Source organism: Micrasema longulum, unplaced genomic scaffold, assembly GCF_059751315.1.
Source record: "Micrasema longulum isolate JH-2025_06_02 unplaced genomic scaffold, ASM5975131v1 h1tg000264l, whole genome shotgun sequence".
Classification (NCBI taxonomy): Eukaryota; Metazoa; Arthropoda; class Insecta; order Trichoptera; family Brachycentridae; genus Micrasema; species Micrasema longulum.
Window position 1 is genome coordinate 150675 of NW_028277468.1, and position 16153 is coordinate 166827.

Below are 16153 nucleotides of genomic sequence, written 5' to 3' on the forward strand. Positions count from 1 at the left end.
ATTAAGACATTACGATCTTCTTGACAAAACCGCTAATGAGCAAGATTTCTTTAGTCGTGTGATCACAGGTGGTGATAAATCGTATTTTTTTAATACGATCCTGAGACCAAGAGGCAAAGTGAGGAATGGCACATTGCAAACTCTCCTCGACCAAAGAAAGTTCGAATGAGCAAATCGAAAATCAAATCGATGTTGATTTGTTTTTTGACATAAGGGGAATCGTCTATAAATAATTTGTTCCTCCAGGGCAAACTGTAAATCAAGTTTTTCATAAAGACGTCCTTGAAAAGCTCAAAAAAGAGTCATTCACGCGAGACCAGACATTGCAGGCAAATGGATGATCCATCATGACAACGCCCCATGTTACACTGCCCTCTCCATAACAGAATTTTTGACCTCTAAAGGTATTCCTGTGGTTCCCCAGCCAGGGGGGCCTGACTTTTACCTGACCTGACCTATTTACCTGACCTCAGTCCCTATGACTTCTTCCTTTTCCCTAAACTGAAAAATGTCCTCGGAAGACGTCATTTCGGGAATTAAAAAAAAAAAAAAGAGTGTAACAGACATGCTAAAGACCATACCGGTTGAAGACTTCCAGCGCTGCTACCAACAGTGGAAACAACGTCTCCATAGGTGTGTAGTTGCCCAAGGGAACTACTTTGAATGGGATAACATTGATGTTTGAAAAAAAAAAAACTTTTGTTGAAGATTATCTATAAAATAAATCAGTGTTCGTCACTGCTGTTATGGGTTGGTTAAAGTAAATCTATTGACTTTGTCAAAATGTTTTAGCTCTCTGACGCAATAAATTGTAATCTTGATAACTCTCTAGAGGGTTAAATCCTATCCTGTCTACAAACATTTAGACATACGGATAAGAATCGGGTTGTGGTTCCGTGGCTAGTGATGCGGACTCACGGATCCGGGTCCGCGGTCCGAGGTTCAGACTCCACTGTATCCGAACTTTAGTACATTTAATATAATCCATTTATTATTTACTCTTTGAAAATGCTTCCACAATTGTAATATTTCAAATATGGGTTTATTCTTGATTTTAATAAAAATAATAAGCTTTTTCTAGAGGTTTTCTATTAAGTAAAATCAAAATCTGCCTGATTAATTCTATCCTAACCATTAAAGGTTTTAGCTCTTTAAATTCAAATATCAGACATGAATAGAACGGTAAATATTACAAGGTTTGTAAAGTGGCCTCTCAACCAGCCAACAATAGATCATAAGCCGTATTAATGCCCAATGGGCAATTATCATGGGTTTTTTTATTAGCTAACAAATTAATCTAAAAAATCACAAGCCAATCGGTACTATTCTTATTAAAATACTTAATAAATAAGGGAGATATAAAGGATTATATTCTAGTAATTTGAATGGTGCCAAAAACAAACAATTCGTGACGTCATTAAGTATGACGTCTTCGGATGTCTTGTGACGTCATCGGATTGTTTTAATCAATGTCTATGGGTTTTATAGAGTATTCTAAATAGCTTTCTTTTTCTCTGTGTCGTTTGTTTACATTTTCGGCGTTCTGTCACTTATCAAACGCTGCAAGTTGTGATTTATAGTTTTCATGATAAATTGATAATTCAATTTATCAATATCATAATAAATTAATATTTAAAAGAGGTTGAAAACATTAAAATAATAAAAAAAATTCGAGATGTAAGATTCATCGGTCAGTGCCTGGAACTGGTGTGTGGAGTGGGTAAGGGGGGGGGGGGGGGCTTAATATAATATGCATGGACAACTCTCCTTATATTTCTATCTGTGGCCTGTGGCATTACCAACATTAAAATGAATGCATTACTCGTAAACTTCTGTGACCAAATTTAATACCAACTTGAAAAACGATCGTTTTAGAAAGACCTTATTTTCGAAACGAAAATAATAAATGAAAATATTAATTATAAGGGTTTATATAAACACTAGGAGAAACTTTAAAAAATATTTTATTTGTTGAGTAGGTTAAATCCGATATTCCTCCCAAATGATAATACCCTATTAAGTCATATTTGGCAATATGAGATTTTTTTATTGAAAAAAATTACCTGAAATGGTGAGTCCAGGCCTGGTGTACTCTAGTTCTCCAGGGCGGCGCTGGGAGCCAGTTAAATATCCCAGTAGGAACTCCTCCGCCAGGGCGGGATTGAGCGCTGCGCATATTACCGCCCATAAAATGCACCAACACTGTAAATACAAACTGGCTATTACAATGACGTAAAATAACGTAACAAGTACTTAAAATGTGGTATGTATAGGTTTATCGTTTCATTCTTAAATAAAGTTTGAATTTTTTGAATAAGTACTCGTAGATTAGATATATTATTTGTAAGTACATTTTTCGCAATAGCGAAATATCAAATTCCATGAATACCGATTAAAATATGTAAAATGGATAAAGAAAAATTAATCGTATTTTTTAAATCAATGAGGATATTGTGGATTAATGTTTTTATACATAACTTTTAAAATAAAATTGTCGAAAAAATGTATTTAAATTTATTTCAACAGGGAGGGAAAACATTTTTGAGAAGGTTATATGGAAGTCTAGGCATTTACAGGGCTTATGACCCGTCGTTGGCTGGTTTAAGTGGCCATTTTACATACTGTGTAACATTCACCATTTTGCCTATGTTTGAAAATCCATATTTCTTCAATTTTTCTATTTGTTGATTTTAGTGAAGTTAAAGAGCTGAAACCTTTATCATTGGTGAGATTCATCCGGCTGAACCAATCCACCTACAAGACAAGGCTTGAAACATTTGTCTGTAAACATTTGGACATACTCAAAACATTGTTGAATTAACTAACTGGTAAAAATAGAGATATAAAAATTAGAAGTTAGTTGCAGGCAGGAAGAATTAATTTAAACATAAATCACTCCCTAGGGAGGAAATCCAGCCAGACAGCAAGCATTTAGACATACTCAAACATTGTTGAAAAAATGTGTTTTTGCAAAAACGCGACATGTTTGGCTTTGACAATTGCGATGTCAAGATTTGTGACGATGTTCTATTTAAATTTAAACGGTCAGAAACAAAGTTCAAAATTAAGGCAAGTCGTTACGTATAAGGGGCGTGACCAATGAAATGAACCGTTTTTGCGGGGATTATCAAAAATTTATGCTAATAATAAGTACGTTTTTTTTTATTCCACATTATTTCATAGACCCTTAATATTTCAAAATTGTAAAAAAGGTGATATTTTTCGAATATGTAGGTGCGTATTGAATTGTGCCCACGTAAAAGGGCATATATGATACAAACTAAAAAAGTGTTATTTTAACGTAAAATGGTAAACACGGTATTATTGACAATTATTATCATTTTTGTAAAATAATAATTGTTTTATAAAAAAATAAAAAGTAATTGATTTAGTTAATCTTAAAAAAACCAAATCATTTGCACTTCTAAGCGGGCGCAATTTAATTAAAAAAGCTCGCTAAAATTTGTAGCTTTGGTAACTATATAGACAGAATGGTGAATGTTGCCTATTGTGTAAAGTGGCTACAGCTTGCCCACCACATACCGCACACCGCATCTGAGGACATAAGTCTCCCTGGCGGTGCCCATATACACGGAAAAGTTGGTCATTACCGAACGAAAAAAGCTGCCCAGAAGGACTCTCTGTAATCTGGTACTCTTAGCATCTTTGTGATAAAAGAAGGTAACCCAGAAGTACTTAATAAGTACTTCGTTGGATTAAAAAAAGAAAAAAAATAATTCTTCACTGACTGGAATTAAATTGATTGGATATGATCAATTTGGCGAAATGATAACAAAACTTTTTAAAAGCCTTGAAATTATTTTTGGAAGCCACCAGATCTGTATATCCAACAGGACCTATAACAAGGCCACGGATAGTAGCGAAAAGCTCCATTCGGTAATCATAGAGAGGGGAAAAGATACAAGACCCCACAGGATGTATTCAGAAGACTTATTTATTTATTTAAAACTTCAAGTACAAAGAATGAGTACTTTGCCAGACTTATTGCTAAAAGAAATATCTTCCAGCCAACCAAAACCGACTTATTAGGATATCTGCAGCAGCACGAAGGGGAATCAACAATATTAAAAACAAGTCATTAAATTTACCATGACCTGGGCCTTGATTATGAACTCTATCTTCATCGGTATATACCGAGACGGTATAAACTAATATCGATATTTATGTACGTAAATGTGTATATTTGTATGAAACCACAAAGTATCGTCGTCGGTAACTGGTAATTAAACATGTTTGAAAAAAAAAATTGTTACCATATTATAAACGAAAATATGAAACTTATTATTCGTAGATGGCGCTTTTAATATTTTTTTATTGGAAAATTCCATTTTTACGTTCATTTTCAATGGAAATTTTACAAAACTTAGTTTGCGGAAACTTGACTTTATATTGATTGTAACAAATACCATGAAATATAATTTAGGACCTTTTCACAAAATGGTGGACAAAGCAAAAAATTACTTATCTTATTTTTTGTTTTGAACACCATTTTGTGAAAAGGACCTAAATGATATTGTCATGGTATTTGTTACAATCAATATAGTGTAAAAGTTCCGCAAACATTCAGCATTCAGGGATATTCCGTCAGTGGGAGTAGACGGACGCCACCAATGACAGAGGAATGCATTTCTTTAAAGTGGAGATTCGCGGATCGTCGCTGGACCTCCAGATCCACCGGGGACAAGCCCGTTCGAACCGGAAGTGTATCCGTCAAGCTTGTCCCAAATGCTCTAGCAAGATTGTGTGTAAAGTGGCTAATTAAACTAGCCAATGACTGTTTATAAGTCCTGAAAATGCCTAAACATCAATTTCCAGTTCTCAAAAATGATTTTTCTCTCTGTTCCAATTAACTTTAATCATAATAAATCTCTATGGAATGATACCCAGCCTTGTCTACAAACATTTGGGCGTTCTCAAAACACTGTCGATTGAACTAATGGGTTTAAAAAGAAGTATAAATTAAAAGTTATAAAATATTTGTAGATAATTTTTCTATGTCTGCCGATTTCGAGACGTGGCCGTTTCTTTATACATATATTTAATAACATTTAGTAAAAATTTTGACCACAAAGTTAATGCTTTAAATATTAATAATAAAGAAGTCAAAACATTTAGGTAGGATGGCGAATGTTACACGGTGTGTGAAGTGGTCACTTAACACATGTGTAGGTTTTCTCTCTGTTTAATTTTTAAAAAACAAATAAGGCGTAACAAAAAATAACAAATGAAGCGCTCCACCAAAGGAAATACATAGCTAATCAAAATATTCTATTAATTTTCAAGCTGTATACAAAATAAAAATAAATTTGATTTATGAAATTGGTTCGACAAAAAAAACATATCCGACATGGAGCAGATAGATGTTTTATTTTGAAAAACGATGTTATTATTTCTTGGAAGTTTACGCATCGAAAATTCAATAAACAATTAGTAGTGAATTGGAGCGTAAGAAATGAGCGTACGTAGGTATTTGATTATATCATAAATCATAACCTAAGATCTTATGTAAGCATGGAATTTATTTCCAGAAGTATCCATAATTTATTTGTATTTTTATTTTTGATTCCACGGTTTTATTTTATTCAATTTAAACTAAGTCAAAACTTTATTGAAATTATTATTTAAGGCTGTAGTCTGGTAAAACGCGCGCAAAATTAGGAAATCATACGATTTCGCTATTTTAAAACAAATGTTTTTTTAAATCGCGCAATAATAAAAAAAATAAAAAAACATAAATTAGGTAGGAACAATATTTTTTAAAGGCATTTCTATATAAAATATACTCAAAAATTTTATATGACAAAATATAATTACTTTTAAACCGGCAAATAACGCCATTTCAAATTTAGACTTAACTGAGGTATCTAGGATCACAATAAATTCTAGGTATTGAACTAAAATTTGTTATAATATTTTAAGATAATAAATTTAACACGAAAGTGGCAGCAGCAAAATCTTATTTTTTTATTTTTGAAAAGAAATATACCTAATCTAAATCACATACAGTTTTGTGACATTTTCCTTTATTTTAAGGTAAGGGCAGGTATGAAGGTCATAAAAACAATATTAGTTGTTGTTTTAGATCGAATATGAGAACCAAAATTATCTTTTTTTTTTAAATAAAAAAAATCTACAAAAAAAGGTTTAAACTAAAATATTTCAATACATTTATATTTTTTAAAGTATTACCAAAGGCATAATTTTACGTAGAAATAAAAGACATTGTCACAAAAATGTATGTGATTAAAAATGCTTGTATTTTTTTAAAACAAAAAAAAAAATAGAATTTTGCTGCCGCTACTTTCATGTTAAATTTATTATCTTCAAATAATGAAAACAAACTTTAGTTCAATACTTAGTCTTTATTGAGATCCCAGATACCTAAGTTAAGCCTAAATTTGAAATGGCGTAATCTGCCGGCTTAAAAGTAATTATATTTTAGTCATATGAAACTTTTACGTATATTTTTAATAGAAGTACTTTTAGAAATTATTGTTTTTATCTAATTTATGTTATTTTAATTTTTTTATTATTGCACGATTTAAAAAAAATTGTTTTAAAATAGCGAAATCGTATGATTTCCTAATTTTGCGCGCGTTTTATCAGACTACAGCCTTAAGAGCACTATTAGACTATAATAAAAGTGATGAAAAAAGTAAATGAATGTATTTTATTTTTAAGATTTGTATAATTGCAACAGAGAAGAATTACATTTTAACATGAAGTCGAGGTAAATAATTTTGAATTTGAAATTGAAATTGAAATTGGCAAATAATTTCTCCCCTGATTCACACTGTGCACCTGACACATTGTAGTATCGTTTATACGTGGACAATACAATAGATAGATTCATATTATCTTGTCCCAGCTCCGTCAACAACCTCGACTGCGCAGGACAGATAGCTGAGACGAGTTATTACGAGCGAGTTCACGAAAAATATGATTTATTTTATATCAAAGAACGACTTAAATAATAAAAATGTTTTTTTTTTTACTCTATTTTTGGCAGAAAAAATACGCGAGAACGACGCGACCGCGTCGGGGAAATCTTTATTGTCATAAAGTCTTTTTTACGAGGACAATGCAGCCGTGCACGGTAGGGGGAGGGGGTAATCATTGTTCCGTGGAGACAGCCTGCCCGTCTATCTACGTGATAATGTCTCGGAACAATTTCCTGTCCTACACATTGCTGTTTATGCGTGGATAATAATAGTAGAGTACGGGGAAAGAACAATATTGTATTGTCCACGTGTAAACGGACCATTTTGGAGAGCAGTAATAATTTGAAAGTCTTTGGATTAACGTGGAAATATTTTGAAGATATTTTTCACATCTCAAATCAACAGAAAGATGGCAGATCTCTTATCATATCGAGTACAAGAAGCGAAAGCCTTTGCCCACATTTATCGGGCTTATCGTTCGCTGGTTTAAGAGACTGTTTTTTTTTTTAATTCTTCCACCTGTTTTATCTCATTTATTTTATCTCGTAATGGTAAATTTAATGAAAAATGACATGTTTTTAAAATTGTTGATTCCCTTTTGTGCTGCTGCGGATATTTTTATTTTATTAACATATACGGCAAAATTGTCTTTTACAAAACTTATAATAAAAACATATTTGGTTTCATTATTTAAAAAAAATACATAACCCCAAGATTTAAAAACAAAAATTAAACCTGAAAATTATATAACACAATCAGTAGAAGTTTTAAACAATATAAAATAAATTTAAAAATGTAATTAAATAAAAAAATAATTTAAAAGATAAATAAAACAGGGAAATCATAATGCACTGTTTCATATTACAATTATACTAAAGGCTTGATTACTATTCACCACCTTTGAAAAAGTTCAATAGGTTTGATCTATGAAAACAATACCCTACACTAAATATATCCGATGCGTGGGATTGCGATTGCTCTATTGCCATTTTTTTTTTGTTTTTATTTACAATACACATAAGAGGTAAAACATAGTATTCAAAAAATAAAGGATAATTACATAGCAATGAAATTTCAATTATGCTTTTATATATATATTCTTTTCCTGTTGATTTAAATGATACTCTTATTTTGTTATTTTTAATACTACTATATTTTACTATTATTTTGTTGATTTTAATGATACTACTATTTTTTATATTTAAAAAAAGCTAAATATGTCCATTATTTTTCTTCGATCATTAAGTTTGAAAAAATTTAATGTTTTTTATAAATAGTCATTATTCAAAAATAATTCAAGGCTAATTCCAAATTTAAAATTTATATACCTACCTTTAAAATTTTTTTGGACTCTTTCCAGAGAGTTTTGGTGACAATTGTAGTAAGGTTTTATTGATATCGGAATCAATCTTCCGAACACATTCTGTGGTATTGTCCCTTTCCCCTTCTCTATGAGTACCAAATGGTGCTATTCGCTACCATCCGTGGCCCTGTTATAAATTCTGTCGGATTTACAGATCTGGTGGCTTCCAAAAAGAATTTCAAGGCTTTCCCAAATTTTAGTAATAATTTTGGCGAATTGATCATATCCAATTAATTTAATCCCAGTCAGTGAAGAATTCACTTCCTTTTTTTTCCCAATCTAATGAAGTACATATTGTGTACTTCTGGTTACCTGATTACCATCTTTCAGCACAAATACGATAAGGCTAAGAGAAGATTAAATATAAGATTAGAGAGCTCCCTCGGGTAGCTTTTTTTATTTTGTAACGAGCAATTTTTCCTTTTCGCGGGCACCGCCAAGGAGACTAAAGTCCTCAGATGCGGTGTGCGGTATGTGGTTGGCAAGCTATTGATTTCTTGTAAAGTTAAAAAGCTGGAATCTTTTTCGATATGTTTTTACATATCAATATTGTTTTTTCACTGTAAATTTATAGTATATCTTGCGTCCACCAAGTAACACTGGTGGACGACGATTTAGACCTTTTCGTTTTCTTGTTGTTCTTTTTTTTCAGTTCTACTTTCAAACATATTTTTTTTTAATTAAAAAAAAACCTACCTTTTGACCATCAAGATGGCTACTTTTCTATTTCCCAATTCACCGCCTTATAGTTTATAAAGACAATAGAAATAAAATCTAAAAAACCATATAAAAATACATTTTATGTGGAAAACAAAGCAGAATAAAGAATCCCCTAATTGGTGTCAGATATTGTCCATCTGATGGACAGGGGACTAACATAGAAGATTAATGGCTACATACCCCACCGAGCAAGTATATAATATACGTAAAATGATAATGATAAGGATTTTATGCCCTACTAGGTTTTTTTAAGATTTCCTTTTGTAAGATTACTTGTGATTTACAATAAAGGCGAACCGATTCTTTTATCTTATTTTCTTGTCAAATAAAACTAAAGTTAAGTATTTCCTCGTTTATAAGCGTATAATAAATAAATTGATGATTTCTAAAATAGAGTGAATATTTTTTTTCCAGTAAGATACGCAATAAAACAATATTATGAAAATTTAATAACTAATACGGTGCAGAAAATGATACAATGAAAAAAAAAATTTTGAGAAAAGTCATTTTTCTTGAGTTAAATGTGATTTTGTGAGAGTTTGCTGGTAATTTGTTATAGTTGCAAAAAAATATATATATATTTAATTATAACAGGATTAATACTATTAATAAAAAAAAAAGTGTACTGGATGTTATAAATGAATCCAAATTACATAGAGTTTTCCCTAAATCTTGAAAATTATCATGTGTCATTCCGCTAGCAAAAATAAATAGATTTTAAAGTTTATATTTAAAGCACTACCTTTGTGGTTATTCATTATAATAAAATAAATAAAACAACTTTGTTTTTAACCACTAATTTTTATTTTTCACCGACAGGTTTCAAAGCAAACAATCTTCTTTGTCAAGGTTTACGTAACTAATGAATTGCTTCCTTTTTATTTTATTTCTATCATATTCACTAAATACTACACGTGGAACCAATAAAGCAAGTGGTTTTTTCTTACACGGGTGGTAATTTGATATCTTTATTTTCGAAGTAAGCCAGGAGAGGACTAAAATAAATATTGTTTATTTGGTTTTTAATTATTGTGAAGACTGAATTAATGTGAAGATTGCAGACCAATCGACACCCTTCCAAAGTGTTTACAGTTATTGAAATATATTTTAAAGAACGAACTAGTAAACTTTTTGGAAGGACATAAAGAACAATGTGGATTCAGAACCAATCAATCCTGCGAAATGGCCATTAACCTCGTTTTAGAAGACTGGAAAGAGGAAACCGACAAAAACATGTTCGTAATTGCAGTTTTTTTTGGATCAAAGGGCCTTCAATAATATAAGATTGTTTAGAACATTGAAGACAATTGGAATAATAGCAATAAAATGGTTAAAACAACTAATAAATAAAATATATGAGGGTATTAGAAGCAAACTTGGAAGTCTCCACCAAATACGGAAAATTAGTTATTGATGCCAAAATAAATTATACAAAAAACCTACCTACCTAAATAATAGCGCAATTCAAAACCGTATCTAAACCTTGCAAAAACAGATTTCAATTATACTTGACACCACAAAATTTCAGCTTCCTTTACTGAGTTGGTGAAGCCTAATTAGAAATCTCACAATTCTTTTTTCAAGGTATTTCGCAAATATCTCATTAACTCCTTCAATGGAGATTTCTAAGCTTTCTTATAAAACCCCAATATGTACATTGTTCTTATAACAGCCACCAAACGAATACGTTTATGTGTGCCCTACTTCAAGATTCAAAATAAAAAATATATTTATAATGTAATATACCGAACAATATTCTCAGAAACTAGTTTGTTTTCAGAATACAACAAATTAGTTCCTTAAGTATCGAAACAATTCTCGACGTAAGAACTCTATATATTGTGTTCTCTTTAAGATACAATTATATTATTAATACAATACGAAAACTTGCTTATTTGGATATTTATGACAAGTCAGCTTGGTAGAGTAAATACGTAATTTGTACTAGGAAATTCGCTGTGGTTTTCTATTTACTGTTTGAACCTAAACAGCTTTTATCAAACCACTTTTATTTGATTACAAGGAAGAAAAAATAAGAGATAAGTTTGTTAATAAATTTTAGACGCTGGGTGAGCAACGATGAATGGCGAATTTTACGAAAAGTGGTTTCGGGTCGTATAATATAGAAATTAAGTTGATTTGTAACTTTGTTCTAGAAATATAATATAATATTTTTTGTCTCTTAGTCTTCGATATAAATAAAAGAAATGCTTTTACTGCTTTAGTTAAATATAAAACTTACTTAAATGAAATATTAAAACAGTATTTGACATATGAAAACCTTGGAATAGAGATAATTTAGATAGAGACGATTTTTGCGATACATATTTTTAAATAGATTAAGTTTTTCCACTGACATTTCTTGGTGGAACTGCATTTTTATTATAAAATTTGTTAAGTCTCCTACCAGTCTGACTCTGATGATGCCGGTCACGACGAAACCCGGTCACTCGTTAAAATTCATATAAAACTTTATACGTATTTTTAGTATTATAATATACCTTAAAGAACGTAATAATTATCCATGATTACTTATGGAAGAGATGCAGGATTACAATGCTATCAAATCTCGCCGTCGTATTTTTATTGGAAAACACTTCTGCTGATAAGCTGATTTCTAGAAGTATATATAATCCAAATATATAGAATAAGGTCAGTTTTATATGTGTCCAATAATTATACTAGAGCGAGATTTCACCGATACCTTAGTTCTATAGGGAAATAACTTAAAAAACCTCGTACAGAGTAAACTGCGTTTGAAAATATATCACAAAGTCCTCGATCTAATATAAAGGTCCAGTCTATTGTTTTACGTATCCAGAAGCTGCACGAATGCGATTCAGAATTTGCCCATCAATAGCAATAATATTTACCGATTTTTTGTACATATCGGCAAATTAGCAGCTATCCATTTTTTACTTATTGACTTGCCATTCGCGATGTAATTCTACTATTTTTACTAATTTACAAATTACGTCATACAGACGACAGTTGTAAAATAAATAAATAAATATAGGATACAGATTTATTGATTAAAAAAAAAACTATATTTTTTAATTACAAAAGTAAATATTATACGTAGGTACTCGTATGTTAAGGCAAAATGTATTTTGCGGTTATTTTAACATTGATTTATTTATGTTTTTACTAATACATGTGATACACACAGACTTTGTATTAGGGAAAATAATGTCTCTATATACATACCCACGTAAATCGTAAGTTTAGTAAGGGAGAAAAATTCTTATTACGCATAGAATTTGTGGATAATATAGAAGCTCTAGAAGGATTCAACCCCTGCACAAGAAAAGAAAGGATCCATCCAGAGTTTGCGATACTAGACATGAGAATAATGAGGCGAATATTCGTATCATTTTATATTCGTCTTAATATTCGGTTATCAAATAATTGTTTATTTTGTTCATAAGCGCCCAAAAGGTATGTATATAAATAACAAACATACTAACGTACTTAAAAATAAAACACTAATAATCAAATAAGTCAATGTACAGAAGAAGGACGTGGAATCATAAAAAAGTTAGATACAGTTAAAATAATTAGGGTTAATACAAAAATTAAATAAATAGGTAAGCAAACAAGCAATAAATGCAGGGATATAAAATAATGAAATGAATTATGTAAAGCAAACAAAGAAAATAATGCGTTTTGGTAGGCGAGAAAAAAAAGGCCGAGTTAACTAACTAATCAAGCAAGCATATTATCTACGAAAAAAGGAGAAATAAAATATATGAAATGCGTGTTAATTGAGTATTATAGCAAATAAAAGTACATATAAGTTAATACAAATAATCAAATAATCACAAAAAAAAGATACACAATTATAAAACATGTGATGTAAACCTATAAATAGTAAAGTAAGCAGGAAATAAGATATTTTTACAAGTAAAATAGATGTAAAAACAGTCTTCAAAAGAAAAATAGAATAATGCTATTTAAATTAGACATAATGTTAGTCAAAAATGCTGACATACACAAATATAACACCAGACAACAACAACACTATCATATTGAAAAAGCAAAGACAAACACAGGACAGTCAAAAATACTACATAATGGACTTAAACACTACAACGACCTACCTTACTACTTGAAAACTTTTACTGGAGACAAATTTAAAATCAATCTGAAAAAACACATGATGACTGAACTAACTAGACTAGACGAGACATAAAATGACTAGACAATATTACATTTCTAATGTAACCCTAACGGGTTTTTTTAAAATTGTAAATAAATTTTTAAAAAAGAAAAGAAGACGTATGTATAAATAGTACATAGGAGTGGCAAGCCGTGATTCATTTTATAGGTAACAAAAAAAAGTTAATTTATTTGTACCTACATACACGTAAATAATATGTAAGTCATATAATTATAAATTACTATTTTTTCTGTGGTTCTGTGAAAATCAACTAAAAAAATAATTATTAATTACCACGCTATACGTAGCTTTATTTTACACTATTTTAATACAATACAAGAACAAAACTTAATTAAAAATTATACAATGACATTCAGTAGATATTTCCATTATGATTTAAATGTCAACACTAAGCACTGGTCGATTCCTTTTAAAATTAATAATTCCAAAAACGGCAAACAGTGGCAAACGCCACATGTCCTATGTGATACATAATATGTCAACGGTATCCAATCAAAGAAAAATAGTCCTTCGGAAATAATGTTCGCAGTACTAGTTTCCAAATAGAGAATCTTCAAATAATATTTGTAATTTGCAAGCTCGTTTTAGTACTAAAAAACCTGACTCGGGTTTAAGATGTAAAATATAGGGTATTTCTTTGTATGGGGAATAAGCTGAGATAATCAGCTAGTTTTATCGTTCACTGAGAACGGGCTGGGCGCTGGGCGCACTTCATAGATAGTTTAATGTAGGAAGATATAAACGATAGTGGTGATTTATAATAAACAACCATTATTTATTATAATCTTTGAGTTTTTCCAAATGTTTGTAGACAAAAGACTGGATTTCACCCCCTCGGGAGTCATTAAGATTAACAAATTACAACATGGATGGAGAACACCTTAAAGAAGGGAATATGGAAACATAGGCAAAATGGTGAATTTTACACAGTGTATAAAGTGGCCACTTAAACCAGCCAATGACAAGTCATAAGCCCTGTAAATGCCTAGACTTCCATATTCCTTCTTTAAGGTGTTCTCCACCCCTGTTGTAATTTGTTAATCTTAATGAATCCCGGGGGGTAAAATCCATTCTTTTGTATACAAACATTTGGACAAACTCAAATATTGTAACAAAACCAACTGGTCCAAGAAGAAGTTTGAAAATTGGAAAATAGTTTTCAGGCGTTGCCTTGTATGTAAAATAATCCAGTCAGATGAATCTCTTCACAACAATAAAAGTTTCAGCTCTTTAACTTCACTAAAATCAACAAATGGAAGAATTTGACAAATATGGATGTTCAAACATAGGCGAAATAGTGAATGTTACACAGTGTGTAAAATGGCCACTCAAACCAGTCAATGACAGGTTATATGCTCTGTAAATGGCTAGACTTCCATATTTCCTTCTTTAAGGTGTTATTTATCCCTGATATAATTTGTTAAAAACTATTTGATTAAATTTCGCATAAATATATTTACTATAAAACACTATTATTGAAAGTCAAATATAAAGGTCAGCTGAGCATAATCACTTATTTTGACAATTCGCCTCTGGACATGGCGAGTTATCTAATATGTTACTTTAATAAGAACAGTGCATATTCGATTATTGTGATGTCAATCTTGCCAGTAATATCAAGCATGGTAGTCGATTGACTACGAGACGGACTTACCCAACTCACCTCCACTTAATTTTCTAGTTCAGGATTTTTACCATAGAGTAAACTTGTTTAATGTTTGTTCTATTTTACACACACCACTACACATATTTGTTTCCTCCGGAAATCTATCTATTCAAAGATTTTCGAAAAATAACAAAATTGAAAAAATAATCAGGTTATTCACCTGACCAGTTGTTTGATAACTTGCAACACTAGAGATCGAGAAGATTCTATGGCACGAAACGATATGTTGCACAGCTGTTCAAGAGCAGTGGGTGTAACGTCTCTTATTATTTGTTCCGCAACCCCAACGTGTTGCGAGAAAATTCGCCAACCCACGTAAGACAGATTACCTAAGAAAAATTCTATGATAAATACTTTCTTTTCAGGAAAATAAGACGAATTATGTTATGCCCTTTAAAATTTATTGAGTTTATAAAGTATTCCTTCGTTGGATTGATAAAAATATATTTTATTTTATTAGTGAACACAAAAGTAGAAGTTATTATTTGTTTAAATTAATTGTTCAGAACACTGTTAAAGTAATAAGGAAATTTAATGTTTTTTATTTTATTTTAATTATGAAACAATATTATTTTGTCCAAAGTTTTTTAGACAAAAACTGGATTCAACTCTCTAGGAAGCTGTTAGTATGAAAATATTACAACTGAGATGAAGAACATTTTAAATAAGGTAATTTATTTTATTTTATTTTATTTATTTGGATAACCAACAGCTATAATTATATCATATTTATATAACAAAACAAATAACAAATAAGCCAATTACAGGTTTTCACAAGTAGCATCACAGTAAGTTAAAAAAGATTCTCGAACATAAAATGAATAGTAAATAAATGTAAATTTAAAAGAAAAGAAAAAAAATACTACGAGTTATTTTGAAAGCAAACGCCGCACGTTATTAAGATTCTTTTCAAATAAATCTATATTATATGATTTATTTAGTACATTAAAATTATTAAAAGTTCGCCATAAATATGAATTTTGCCTATAATTAGATGAAACAAGAGGTATGTGAAGAAGAGGGTTATTTCTTAAAACTTTGGAAGGAACATTGATAGAAAGTTTGCAAAGTAGTTCAGGACAGTCAATTGAACCAGAGGCAATTTTAATATATTAGTCTAGGCAAGGCTTATGAAATGTCATTGGCTGGTTTAAGTGGCTACTTTACACACTGTGTAACATTAACCATTTTGCCCATGTTCGAACATCTATATTTATTTATTTATTAATATACACTGCACGCAGTGCCTTTTACCTTAAAAA

The 16153-nt window shown here is 30.5% G+C and overlaps 1 protein-coding gene across 1 annotated transcript in view; it reads right to left on the reverse strand.

Moving 5' to 3' along the window:
• The window catches only part of LOC148283057 (guanylate cyclase 32E), a gene marked incomplete at its 3' end in the record, with an annotated part of 223567 nt that overhangs the window by 149317 nt on the left and 58097 nt on the right, over positions 1-16153 (reverse strand). Inside the window, exon 3 of the mRNA XM_088224128.1 lies at positions 2064-2202. Coding sequence (XP_088080254.1) covers positions 2064-2202 — 139 coding nt within the window. The remainder of the gene's footprint in view (positions 1-2063; positions 2203-16153) is intronic.